General features: G+C 34.3%; 1 protein-coding gene across 1 annotated transcript in view; it reads left to right on the plus strand.

Moving 5' to 3' along the window:
- The first annotated feature begins 433 nt into the window (after positions 1-433).
- Positions 434-12,577, plus strand: part of sdr42e2 (short chain dehydrogenase/reductase family 42E, member 2) — a 12,973-nt gene continuing 829 nt past the window's right edge. The window contains exons 1-11 of the mRNA XM_087809200.1: positions 434-501; positions 2,250-2,644; positions 3,975-4,070; positions 4,909-4,966; positions 5,881-5,999; positions 6,070-6,145; positions 7,887-7,969; positions 9,062-9,199; positions 9,265-9,330; positions 10,408-10,471; positions 10,566-10,639. Coding sequence (XP_087665326.1) covers positions 2,255-2,644; positions 3,975-4,070; positions 4,909-4,966; positions 5,881-5,999; positions 6,070-6,145; positions 7,887-7,969; positions 9,062-9,199; positions 9,265-9,330; positions 10,408-10,471; positions 10,566-10,639 — 1,164 coding nt within the window. The 5' untranslated portion in view covers positions 434-501; positions 2,250-2,254. The remainder of the gene's footprint in view (positions 502-2,249; positions 2,645-3,974; positions 4,071-4,908; positions 4,967-5,880; positions 6,000-6,069; positions 6,146-7,886; positions 7,970-9,061; positions 9,200-9,264; positions 9,331-10,407; positions 10,472-10,565; positions 10,640-12,577) is intronic.

Raw genomic sequence — 12,577 nt, forward strand, 5'->3', positions numbered from 1 at the left:
AAGAACATTGATCAAAGAAAAATAACAAAGACAAAGAAAAAAAAATGATAAAAGGATTATTATTATTTATTATATTATTTTGTTATTAAAAATAATAACTTAAAAAAATGTGTTTAAACCAAAACCAAACAATAGGTGAGCTGGCGCCCCCTAGAGTCTCGTTAGAAAACTGCGGAGGTCAAACGCATCGACGGCGGCGCGGGGATGGCGATGACGTCATCGACGCCGGCAGGTAAATTCAGGTAAAGTTGACTAAAACTTTAGAGGCAAAACAAAATATGATTTAATGAATGAAAACATCAATGAGGACTTTCTTCACGGGACAGAAGAGGAGGCTGTTGCGCGCAGCATCCGGGCATTTACTGGTAAGAGATATCTCGTGCGTGCAGGTGAGACAGGTGACGCGCTGGGAGGGATCCAGGTGCAGAAAAGACGAGATCGGATCCTTTCTTGGACTTGCTGGTCAAGAGTTGATCGCAGCGGGAGGATCCAGATTTTAAGGTAACTTTATATATAATTTTTATTTTTTTTATTTAGAGTTTGTTTATTACAAGTTTATTGGTTGCTAAGATACCAAAAAAGCGCTCTCTTGACATACTTATCTGACATATTCATCTTGTTCAGCTCACATGCGAGCCAAAATATCTCGTGAAACCTGTTTTGTTGACGTGTTGTGCTGCTTGTGAATACCTAAGATCCATCCTCGAGATGATTCAAATGTCATAGAACCACGTTTAAACCTTTAAATATCATATATTCCCAATATTATTCTGTTTTATATTTCCCTTCTTGATACATTCTTTATTATAATGCAAGCATTTTATTACTTAAATTGACATTTAAATCATCAGAACATGATATTATTTAACAAATATACCTGAAAAGTATAATGGGTTTTAAAAAAAAATAGTTTGTTACATATTAAATCTTAAGTTTATCTAGTATAAAACATGTTTACCTGCGGACAGGTGAAGGGTTTTCAGAGAAACTTTGAGTCTGGAGTATCTGGTGGACAGCAGATGGCAAACAAGATATATGAATATGTGTTTATTACTTGATCTGAGTGGACAAATATCAACGTAGTAAAGGTAAATATAACCCTCTGTATATTGAATACCATCGTTCCGTGGGACGTGTTGCTGATGTACAGACATGTATTCATTACTTTAACTATCAATATCACAGGAGAACAAATACGATATTAATGATATAATTATTATTGTAATTGGACATGTTTTCTAAAATATTTACTTTCCATGGTTTGCTTGATCTGCAATCAAATCTAATGAGGATATTAACTGTCAGTCAACACTGAAAATTAAAATGGTATTTGCCTAGTAATTATTTGCTCTGATCGTAGCGACGACTTCACTCACGTTCTAGAATGACTTGGACAATGAAAGCTGACATGAAATTAATTTCATCAGAAAGCAGTTAGTATCGTACGGTCAACATGATGAGAAAACAGGTGTATTTAAATACTTGTATGAGTGAAAATAAATATTTTGACCAATTATACCTATATAAGTAATAACTAATATTTCAATTAAAGATGTATATTAGCGAGAATCTAGCGATAAGTATAACGATACAGGGACAACGTTACGATATATAGTGATACTGTAGTAACAAGTATATATTTGTAGTATTGTCGAGTACTTGACTCTGGTGTTGCAGAATTTACAGACCACATGACTCTTGACAAAGTCGTAACTGCTTTCATTTGTTTTCAAACCAAAATATGTCCAAACATCAGCTGTAAAAGAAGCTGGAGTTTACCGTATCCTCTCGTCCCCAGTTATCACCGGGATCTCACAGGATTTTGTTCAGCTGTGAAGGACGTAATTATGAAGTTTAATTGCAACAGAAAAACGAACAAACGAGGTACATATTTGCAGGTTAATTGCTAATAAATAATAATTAAAATATTTTTTTAATACTTTATTAAAAAGAAATCCATAAATTATCAAAAAAAATTAACCCGTTCAGTGCTATTGAATATAGAGAAAAGTAAGTATTTAAAATAAATTAATAATTATGATGATAACCTGATAACAACAATAACTATTTTAATCAATTTTTTTAAACATTTATTCCCACCTGATTGAATTATAAACCTATTATAAAATCACAATCATAACAATCATAATATTAATATTTATATGTTAAGTGTAAATAATTATTTGACCTTATACCAAATTTATTGAAACAAAAACCATGAAAAAACTTGTTTGTTTCTGGTCCCACAGGCATCATGGAGAGCGAAGGTCCTCTCCACCAGACGAAGAAGAGAACCTGCTATGTCTCTCTTTGTCGTCTCAAGACCAGCAGACGCTGCGCCCAGAACCACCTGACCCACCTGACCCACCAGACCCGGGCGGGTCACTCGGGCGACCCGGCCCCCGTCAGACTCCGAGGCTGCGGAGCTCTGGTGTCCGGCTGCAGCATCCCCGAGTGTCAGGCCTCCAGGGCCCGGCAGGAGCTGGACTGGAGCTTCTCGTCCGGGAAGGTTCTGGTGACCGGAGGAGGAGGGTACTTCGGGTTCAGGCTGGGTCGAGAGCTGGCCCGTCAAGGCATGTCCGTCGTCCTCCTGGACAAGAACGGACCTCCGGGTGACATTCCTGACGGAGCCGTGTTCTGTCAGGTGCAGGAACATCATGTGTTTTCAAATCGTGTGATGATGAAAAACTCATTCAATGTTGGGGGTCGTATGATTCACTCAAATGAAAGTAGGTGAAGGTTCATGTTGATATGGTGACTAAAGATTCCAGTGTTGAAGATAAGATAAAGGACAGAGACTTAATATAAGGTGAACGTGAAGTCCCTGAAAATGAAACATTCAAAACAACATATTTAATATTTGTCATATGTCATATTTCCTGTAAAACCTTTTTTTTTAAATTAAATGAAATAAAAATTAAATTAAATTAAATTAAATTGTAAAATAAAATACAATACATTAAAATTACAATTAAAATTACAATTAAATTAAGTAAATAAGTAATTATTTGTTAAATAAAATAAAACAAAACAAATATATATATATATATAAATATATAAATATATATATATATATATATATATATAATATAAGTAAGTAATTCTTTTTTAAATAAAATTAAAAATAAAATTAAAAAAAAATTAAAATAAATTAAAATAAAATAAAAATAAAAATAAGTAGTTAATTATTTGTTAACGTTAATAAAATAAAATAAAATTAACAGTAGTAAAAGACACGTGTTGTTCTCTGTGTTATCTTGACATTTTAAGTATATATTTTATTGAGTATTGTTTTGATTGTTTAAGCGTTTTGTGACCCTGGTCTAGAAAAGCGCTCTATAAATATAAATTACTTACTTACCTACTTACTTACAAATGCCACACAGTTAAAGTAAAGAAACATAGATTATGGGTGTCAAGAATTTACAGGAACTCCAATAACAATAAAAATAATCACAGAAGGAAAAGAACAGATCTTAAGATAGATCAAGCCTTCAAGATGGAAATTATCGAGATCACACTCCTGTCAACTTCCTGTTTGGCGAATTACACACAATTATGTATAAACATAGACATATTTATTTTAAAATAAGCTGTTTTTCTGTCAGATCCAGTTTTCCACGCACTAATAAATCTATATATCTATTGTGGAACTTTAGAAAACAAGTCAAGATGATCGATGCACTTTCCAGGCATCGGCAATATGACGTTTTCCACTCGAGGGTGGAGACATGATTCAAGTTTCACCCGCAGGCCTCGTCGCTCACTTAGCTTTATTATAATTGTGACAGATTAGTGACACATGTCACTTAACCTGAGAACATTCCAAGGTGCTAATGATGCAGCATCTCGGCCATCGACTAGTTATGCCTGAAAGCCTGTTTTTAGGTCTGATACCACTTCCTCCTGAGATTTTTTGTCCAGGGATGATATTAGATTGTCTTTGATTTATACTTTTTTTTTTTTTCCCTCAGAACGACATCCGCGACTATTCATCACTTCACAAGTTGTGTGAAGGAGTTGATTGTATTTTTCACTCTGCGTCGTACGGCATGTCTGGTCCAGAGCAGGTGAGTTTCAATAAATACAAAATCCTTATAGTGTTTTTAATTGAAATGTTGTTCTTTTTTAAGCGTTTCATTATTAATGAATTCATAATGAAGTCACTTAATTCAATAATTAGTATATTAAAAGGTTGAATTAGGTTTATTTATTAATTTTAATTAATAATTAGAATATTTTCCTTTTCTTACAAATAGATTTTAATATTTCGATAACAATAATTTAAAAAATATAAAAATGTGTATAAATCTGAGAAAAATCAGGAAAATTATGTCACAACACGATCTGGATCTTGTAATCCATGAGTATGTCTTCTTGTTTGGACTATTGTTACAGTTTGTTTTGGTGTCTAAACAAGTAGGATCTGCTCTAGTAGAAGAACTCACATTTCTCCGAAACTCTTCACTGGCTGCCAGTTTTCTTCAGGATCAAAGTCGTCATGTGATTGTTTATGTGTCGCATGATTGGCTTAAAATTTGATCAAGTATGTCATTTTAGAATGAATTTAAAAGGCTAAATATATAAAAATATTGAATTAAAAAATATATATTTTTATATTATTGGAATAAGAATATCAAACTCTTTGTGTAAAAACAATATTTTGAAAATATTCGATTTTTTGCAATTATTAAAAAAAAAACACATTTCAACTTCGGTGACACAAATAAATATAACAAGTGTCTGAGAATTTAACCAGTACTTGTTCAGTAGGGCTAGAATCAGACAATGATGTCATCATTCTCAGACGAACTTTGTCGCTAAATAACTATTATCATCACCTGCTGACATGTATGTATAATAAGTGTAATTACGTGTTTCATTATCTTTTCTTTTTTTTTTAACCAGCTGAGAAAAGAGCAGGTGGAGTCGATCAACGTTGGAGGAACAAATAATGTCATTAAAGGTAATATGAAGCAGCAACATTTTCAAGAGAATATTTATTAATGATTTCCAGCATTGATTGGTCAGATTTTGAACAACCATAACTTGATTATTTGAACGATATTTTTCACGACTTTTCCTGGGCGACCAAACAGAATTGTCTTTGAGCGTCATGTGACCAGGCTACTTTTCTGGAGTAGTAGTTTTCAAGTACTGAGAGGTTTTTTTTTCCAAGTTTTCCCTAAAGATCAAACCAGAGACAGAGTTTTTCTTTTTTTTTGTGAAGTGAAAGAAATACATACACAGAAAACAACAACATTGTAGTAACACCATCCCGACACTAGGGGAAGCCAAAAACAACATTTTCAATCGTACTTATTGGGGCTTTAACAACTTTTTTTTAAAATTGAATTTTAGACATTTGTATCCTGAGTTCAGTGTTTTTTTTTTAATTCTTTTTTTTTTTTTTATCTCTGAGTGTTGCATTTTTAGCGTTTGACACATAATTTATTTCCTGTTTATTACATGTTTTTATTGGAAGTTGTGGCATGATACACCAATTTTTTATTTTTTTATTTTTAATTAACAAAGTCACAAAATATAAACGATTAAAATAAAATTTGTACTTCGTGAGATTACTTCGAAATATTTTGATAAAACCTTTTAGAAAAAGTACAAACCTAAAAAATAAGTAAAATACAATACAAAAATAATGTATTTGTCATTTTAAATTGTATTACGACAAACCTCTCGCAATCACAAAAAAAATCGGAAACTCAAAAAACAGTAAAAATCTTAAAAAAAACAAAAAACGTTCATGTTTAAAAGTGAGTAGGGAATATCTTAGAAATTGCAAGTTTAATTTTTCTGAATTATAGAAGTACTTCACTTGCTGGCAATGAAACATTAAACTAATAATAATATTTTTTTTCCCAGTGTGCAAGGAGCGTAGCATCCCGCGGCTCATCTACACCAGCACTATTAACGTGGTGTTCGCCGGGGAGCCCATCGACGAGGGAGACGAGTCCTCGGTTCCACCTTTGCCGCCAGAACAGGTTGAAAAAAATTCACTTAAAGAAGTTTTTTTTTTGTAAAAACCTAAACTTGTGTGTTTGTTGTGTCCAGCACATCGATCACTACTCCAGGACCAAAGCTATCGCCGAGCAGTCGGTTCTCTCTGCCAACGGATGTTCCCTGAAAGGTGCGAAGAATTCTTTAGACAAAATCCAAATTTCTTTTCGGCAGTTATCGTAGTGGAAACAACCGTTTGAACCGATCCCAGATCTTCCTGTGTTTTGAGTCATGACCCGCTATGAGACCTTGGGTACCGTCGGGGGTCTTAGGTTGCCCGGGTCGCACAGATGTGACGCCTGAGAAACGGGTCACGCTTGAAACGCGACACCGTCGACGTATACATTCAAAGCTTCTTCTTCTGCAGCGTCGGGTGAAGATCACGCTTCTCGACTGACGTTTATGTCTGAACCTGCGTATCAGGTTGACGGACAGATGTCACCAAGACCGAGTTATATGAGTCAGTCGTCCGCGTATTATTGCACCACAGATCGGTTTGATGTCGATATTCTATTTACAAATAATAATGGCTTACTTATTAAATATACAACCGTCTGAAATCATAAAGTTTGTTTTAATTTATCTCTTATTTTCTTTACAAACTTGACTGACAGGAGTGTCTTGAGGTGTCATGAGTGACAGGCTAATGTTACTTTAGAAAAAACAGGATTTAAAAACTACACATTTGAGGCAGTAATTATAAAAAACATTTTGGGTAGTGAGTTTTTGTTTAGCTAGTTAGCGTTTTGTTTGGCTCGTTAAATTTCCATTAGCTATTCAGCCTTGTTTTTAGCTACTTAGCTTTTTTAGCCTGTAAGATTTTGTTTGGTAGGCTAGCTTTTTTTAAGCCAGTTTGCTTTTGTTTAGCTAGTTAACTTCTGATTAGCTATAAAGCTTTTATTTAACTTTTTGCTAGATAGCCTTTCTTTTAGTTAGTTGGCTTTGGTTTAGCTATTTAGCTGTTGCTTAGCTAGTACGCTTTTTTTTTAGCTAGTAGGTTTTGGTTTAGCTATTTAGCTTCTGCTTATCTAGTACGCTTTTTTTTTAGCTAGTAGGTCCTGGTTTAGCTATTTAGCTTCTGCTTAGCTAGTAAGCTTTTTTTTTTAGCTAGTAGATTTTGGTTTAGCTATTAAGCTTTTGCTTAGCTAGTATGCTCTTTTTAAGCTAGTCGGTTTTGGTTGAGCTATTCTAGCTTCTGCTTAGCTAGTACGCTTTTTTTTTTTAGCTTGTAGGTTTTGGTTTAGCTATTTAGCTTTTGCTTAGCTAGTATGCTCTTTTTTAGCTAGCAGGTTTTGGTTTAGCTATTAAGCTTTTGCTTAGCTAGTATGCTCTTTTTAAGCTAGTAGGTTTTGGTTTAGCTATTTAGCTTTTGCTTAGCTAGTATGCTCTTTTTTAACTAGTAGGTTTTGGTTTAGCTATTTAGCTTTTGCTTAGCTAGTATAGGGATCAACTTCACCTTACCTTATACTCTTTTTTAGCTAATAGGTTTTTGTTTAGCTAGTTAGCTTTTACTAGTTAGTGTTGTTTGCTAAGTGGCAGAACAATGACCCAAACATTGCTTGGACAACAATTGTCATGTTTTTATCTATATTTTCTTTATATAGCATTATTGTACTATATAGTTCACTAAATGGTGTTAGTGTTTAAAAGTAATTTAAATTAATTAATTCAAATGAATAAAAATAGATTATTATTAAACCCATTTAAGGTCAGTAATAGATAATCGAAAGATGCATTTTCAGTTCCTGGCTTTTACTTTAGATTTGCTCTAAGTTAGAGGTTGACTTAAATGAAACGTTTTCAATATTTGATAAAAAACAAGATGTTCTCGTAGCCGTGAGCAGAGTTTCAAGTGTTGTTTCTTCACGGAGATGGAGGTCTTCTGAGGACCTGCGTCCTTCGTCCCTGTGGCATCTACGGGCCGGAGGAGAGGAGGCACCTGCACCGAGTCATGGTGAGACACCCACAGATATTTTTGTTGCCAACATCTTGAAGGCCCTCGACGACAGACCGTGTTCCTGGAGAGTCTACATTATTGATGCTTCACTCCAGGCGTCCTGTTTCAAACCCCCCGCCTCGTCTTCCTCGCTCCGACCGAACCGCCGTGAAATTCAGAGATAATCTGAACGAGTATTGATCAGATTTAGATTAAAAAAACTCATGAATTTTATTCCGTCTTGACAAGATCGAAAATCCTAGCGGTTGCCTGGCAACCGCTACTTGAATCAGAGATGCTGTGCAAAATGTGGCGGCCAAAAATAGTGGAGAGAGGACGTGAAAAGGTTGAAAGGGTCAAGGTCGTGGGCCAAGCAAGATGTGTGTTTTCTGTCCTTAACAGGAAGTAGGAGTCTGGTTTTATGTTGTATTTTCATTTTTGAATGTTTAAGTCATATCTTAATTATCTCTATCTAGTTTTAGTATGTTTCTTATCTTATCTTTAACACAGACATCTTTATAAAGTACATTTACAGTACAGTAACATTTTTTAAGCTGGTTAGCTTTTGTTTAGCTAGATTGCTTTTGTTTAGCTAGTTAGCTTTTGTTTGGCTAGTTACATTTTGTTTAGCTAGTTACCTTATGTTTAGCTTTTGTTTGGCTAGTTACATTTTGTTTAGCTAGTTACCTTATGTTTACCTAGTTAGCTTTTTAGCCAGTTAGCGTTTGTTTAGCGAGTTTGCTTTTGTTTAGCTAGTTAGCTTTTGTTTGGCTAGTTACATTTTGTTTAGCTGGTTACCTTATGTTTAGCTAGTTAGCTTTTGTTTGGCTAGTTACATTTTCTTTAGCTAGTTACCTTATGTTTAGCTTGTTAGCTTTTGTTTGGCTACTTACATTTTGTTTAGCTAGTTACCTTATGTTTAGCTTTTGTTTGGCTAGTTATATTTAGTTTAGCTAGTTACCTTATGTTAAGCTAGTTTAAAGCTAATATGCTCCTGTTTAGCTAGTTCGATTTTATTGGATTCTTGTAGAATAATGTCGTCCCACAATGCACTGCAACAGTTAAACTTTCGTTTCCCTCTGATGGAAGATCTTGGTTTTTCGTTTGCAGGTGAACGTGGAGCGTCGCTTGTTTAGCTTCAGGTTTGGGGACGAGCGAGCCCGGATGAACTGGGTCCATGTGGACAACCTGATCCTGGCTCACACCCTGGCCGCCCAGGCCCTGACGCCCAGGAGGAGCTGCGTCGCCGTGAGCGAGCCGGTCTTTCCTCAGAACCGGAGGACACTTGAGTGACTTTAGCCTTGTGTTCACAGAGCGGTCAGGTTTACTTCATCAATGACGGGGTCTCTGTGAACCTCTTTGAGTGGTTGACACCTTTGGTGAGTATCGTGGGTTGACTTTAATAAGTTTGCTTTTTTTTTTTTTAAAGCTAGTTAGGTTTTATTTTGCAAGTTACCTTTTTTTTAAAATTAAGTTTACTTTTTTGAGCCAGTTTGCCTTGTTCAGCGAGTAAGCTTTTCTATAGTTTGGTAGCTTTTCTTTAGCTAGTCAGCTTTTTGGCCAGTTAGCTTTTCTTTAGCGTGTTAGCTTTTTTAAAAAAGCTAGTATGCTCCTGTTAAGCTAGTTAGATTGTATTTAAGTAGTTCGCTTTTTTGCTAGATAGCCTTTCTTTTAGTTGGCTGGCGTTTGTTGCACTGGTTGGCTTTTGTTAAGCTAGTTAGCTTTTGTTAAGGTAGTTAGTTTTTATTTAAAGCTAGTTAGCTTATTTTTAGCTGGTTAGCATTTATTTAACTTTTTGCTAGTTAGTCTTTCTATTAGTTAGTTGGCTTTTGTTTAGCTAATTAGCTTTTGCTTAGATAGTAAACTTTTTTAGCTAGTAGGTTTTTGTTTTGCCAATTAGCTTTTACTAGCTAGTTAGCTTTTACTAGCTAGTTAGCGTTGTTTGCTAAGTGGCAGAACAATTATAATGTTTTTATCTTTATCTTGTTTATATAGTATTATTATACTATATAATTTCCTAAACATTCTTTTAAATTATAATGTGTTTAAAAGTGAATATAACATTTAAAAAATATAACATCTTTAATTTGTGTTTCATTTATAATTTAATTAATCTTACATTCATTTTTTTCTTATTTTATTAGCATTATTCTTTTTTTATTTTTATTTTTTTATGTCTTGGAATTATTTTTAATATCTGTAAACTATGTATTTAAATAATGTCTATGTATGTTTAATGTTTTTGGTGTGAACTGCTGAAACAAGCCAAATAACTCCCATGCAGGAAGAATAAAGGTATATCAATCAATCAATATCAATCAATCAATGTCAATCAATCAATATTAATCAATGTATACCTTTTTTTACAGAGATGAAATAGTTGTTGTTAAACTTGTACAAACTATGAATTCAAATATAAATATTATCCAAAATACACTTTTCATTTTCTGTTGCAGTTTGAGAAGCTTGGTTACAGCAGGCCGGTGATAAATCTTCCCTTTTCCCTCGTCTACTCGGCAGGTTTGGACTTTTTAAGTAAAAAAACCCAACATAATATAATAATGATAATATAATATGATTCCACGTCTTCTAATGACCGATGTTTGTGTTGCAGCCGTGTTTGTGGAGTATTTGCACATTATCCTGCGACCCATCGTCCATGTCCCACTGCTGTTCACCAAAAGTGAGGTAACAATGTCATTCACTGTTTTTATTAAAACTGTTTTTTATTGTGATCCACTTGTTATTAATTCACTGGATTCTCTTCTTCTGACATCTAAGCGTCCGTCTAATGCACCGCCCCCTGGTGGCCAAATGTTAGATCCTCGACTATCCGCTTGTATAATAATATTAAACTAATAATCTCCTGAAACTAAAGTATATTTTTCCAGTGAGTTATTGTGGCTCTTGTGTATATAAAACATCTGAAAAAAAATCCAAATGAATTGAAGTTTGGTCAAATTACTTAATTAAATTAAAAAAAAACAATTCAATTTTTCAATACAGAAATTATTGAATTGTATATTGTATTACATGTTCGATAGTCTTTATTTTATAAGTTGGCTTTTGTTAAGCTAGTTATCTTTTTGTTTTTTTTTAGCTAGTAAGCTTTTGTTTGGCTAGCTAGCTTTTAGCTAGACAGCCTTTTTATTAGAAAGTTGGCTTTTTGTTGAGCTAGTTAGCTTTTTTTTTTTTTTTTTAGCTAGTTAGCTTTTGTTTGGCTAGTTAACTTATAGCTAGACAGCCTTTTTTAAATAAATTGGCTTTTTGTTGAGGTGGTTAGCTTTTGCTAAGTCAGTAAGATTTTTTTTAGGTAGTAAGTTTTTTTTGTTTAGCTAGTTAGCTTCAATTTAGCTAGTTAGCATTTGTTTGGCTGGTTACATTTTATTAGCTAGTCAGCCTTTTTTAGTTAATTGGCTTCTTTTTTTTTTTAGCTAGTTAGCTTTTTCAAGCCTGTAAGCTTTTGTTTAGCAAGTTACTTTTTCTTTAGCTAGTTAGTTTTTATTAAAAACTATTTAGCACTATACAAATCATTGAATTAACTTATTAAATAAAAAAACTTTTCAATAGAGAAATGATTGAATGTTGTATTGTATTAAATGCTAAACAAAAATTATTTCAACAAAAAAAAAAAAAAAGTTCAGTTAAATTCAATCCCAACATTCGTAGCCATATATATCGTTACTCATGAACCTGGTTGAACTGCAGGAGATGATTTATTGAGCGTGATGATGACGCAACCGTGTCGCCGCCTTCAAAGCTGTGTGTGTGTGTGTGTGTGTGTGTGGGGGGGTGTGTGTGTGTGTGTGTGTGAACACACTCCTCAGAGTGTGGGGGTCTAATTGAAAGTGCAGGATATAGTTCCCTGCTGACGAGTAGATTATTGCACACACAAACATGTATATCTCATGACAAACAATCTAGAATATTACCCAGAAACCCCTCTTGAACACTCGCGGTGACTCCAGGATGATGTTCAGAGTCTCATCCTCGAGGTGTTGGTCTTGAGGATCCGAGGTCCTCATCAAAGTCTAATGAGGCCGAAACCAAAGTGGGCTCTTGCCCCGAGCGCCGTCTGTCAGGCCTCGCCGCTGACCGGAGGATCAATGATTATCCGGTGAATAATTCACACGCTTGCTGCGGGTTCGGGACGGAGGAAGTTCAAGTTGATGTTGACAGGAAGTGACCTCAGGGGCCGGGTGGTGACACGCGTAGGAGATCACGTTCGCTGGTGCAATTCTGTCCGAACAACAATTTATTTTTAGCTCTTAGTGAAAACGATTAGACTCGTTAGTGTCTGCGAGCGATTTACAAAATGTCTATTTCCTTCTGTTTATTAGCCTTTTGTACATTAACTAAAACATTCTAAATTACAGGAATTAAATTAATGATTTATTTTTTACACAAAGAGTTTGACGTGTTTATTCCAATAATTAAAAAAAGAAAAAAAAAATCCTTATACAATATGTTTTAATCTGTAGTCTTTTAATTTCAATATTAAAATGTTATTATAGTTGTGCCACCAGGAGATAAAGTTCCTGTGATCATCACGTGATCGTCTGCTCTTCGCTTGATTGGCTTAAAAGTTGGATCATGTGGCTCTGTGCTCTATTGGTACTGTCTGGT

The sequence above is a fragment of the Callionymus lyra genome, chromosome 15, assembly GCF_982586985.1.
Source record: "Callionymus lyra chromosome 15, fCalLyr1.hap1.1, whole genome shotgun sequence".
Classification (NCBI taxonomy): domain Eukaryota; kingdom Metazoa; phylum Chordata; class Actinopteri; order Syngnathiformes; family Callionymidae; genus Callionymus; species Callionymus lyra.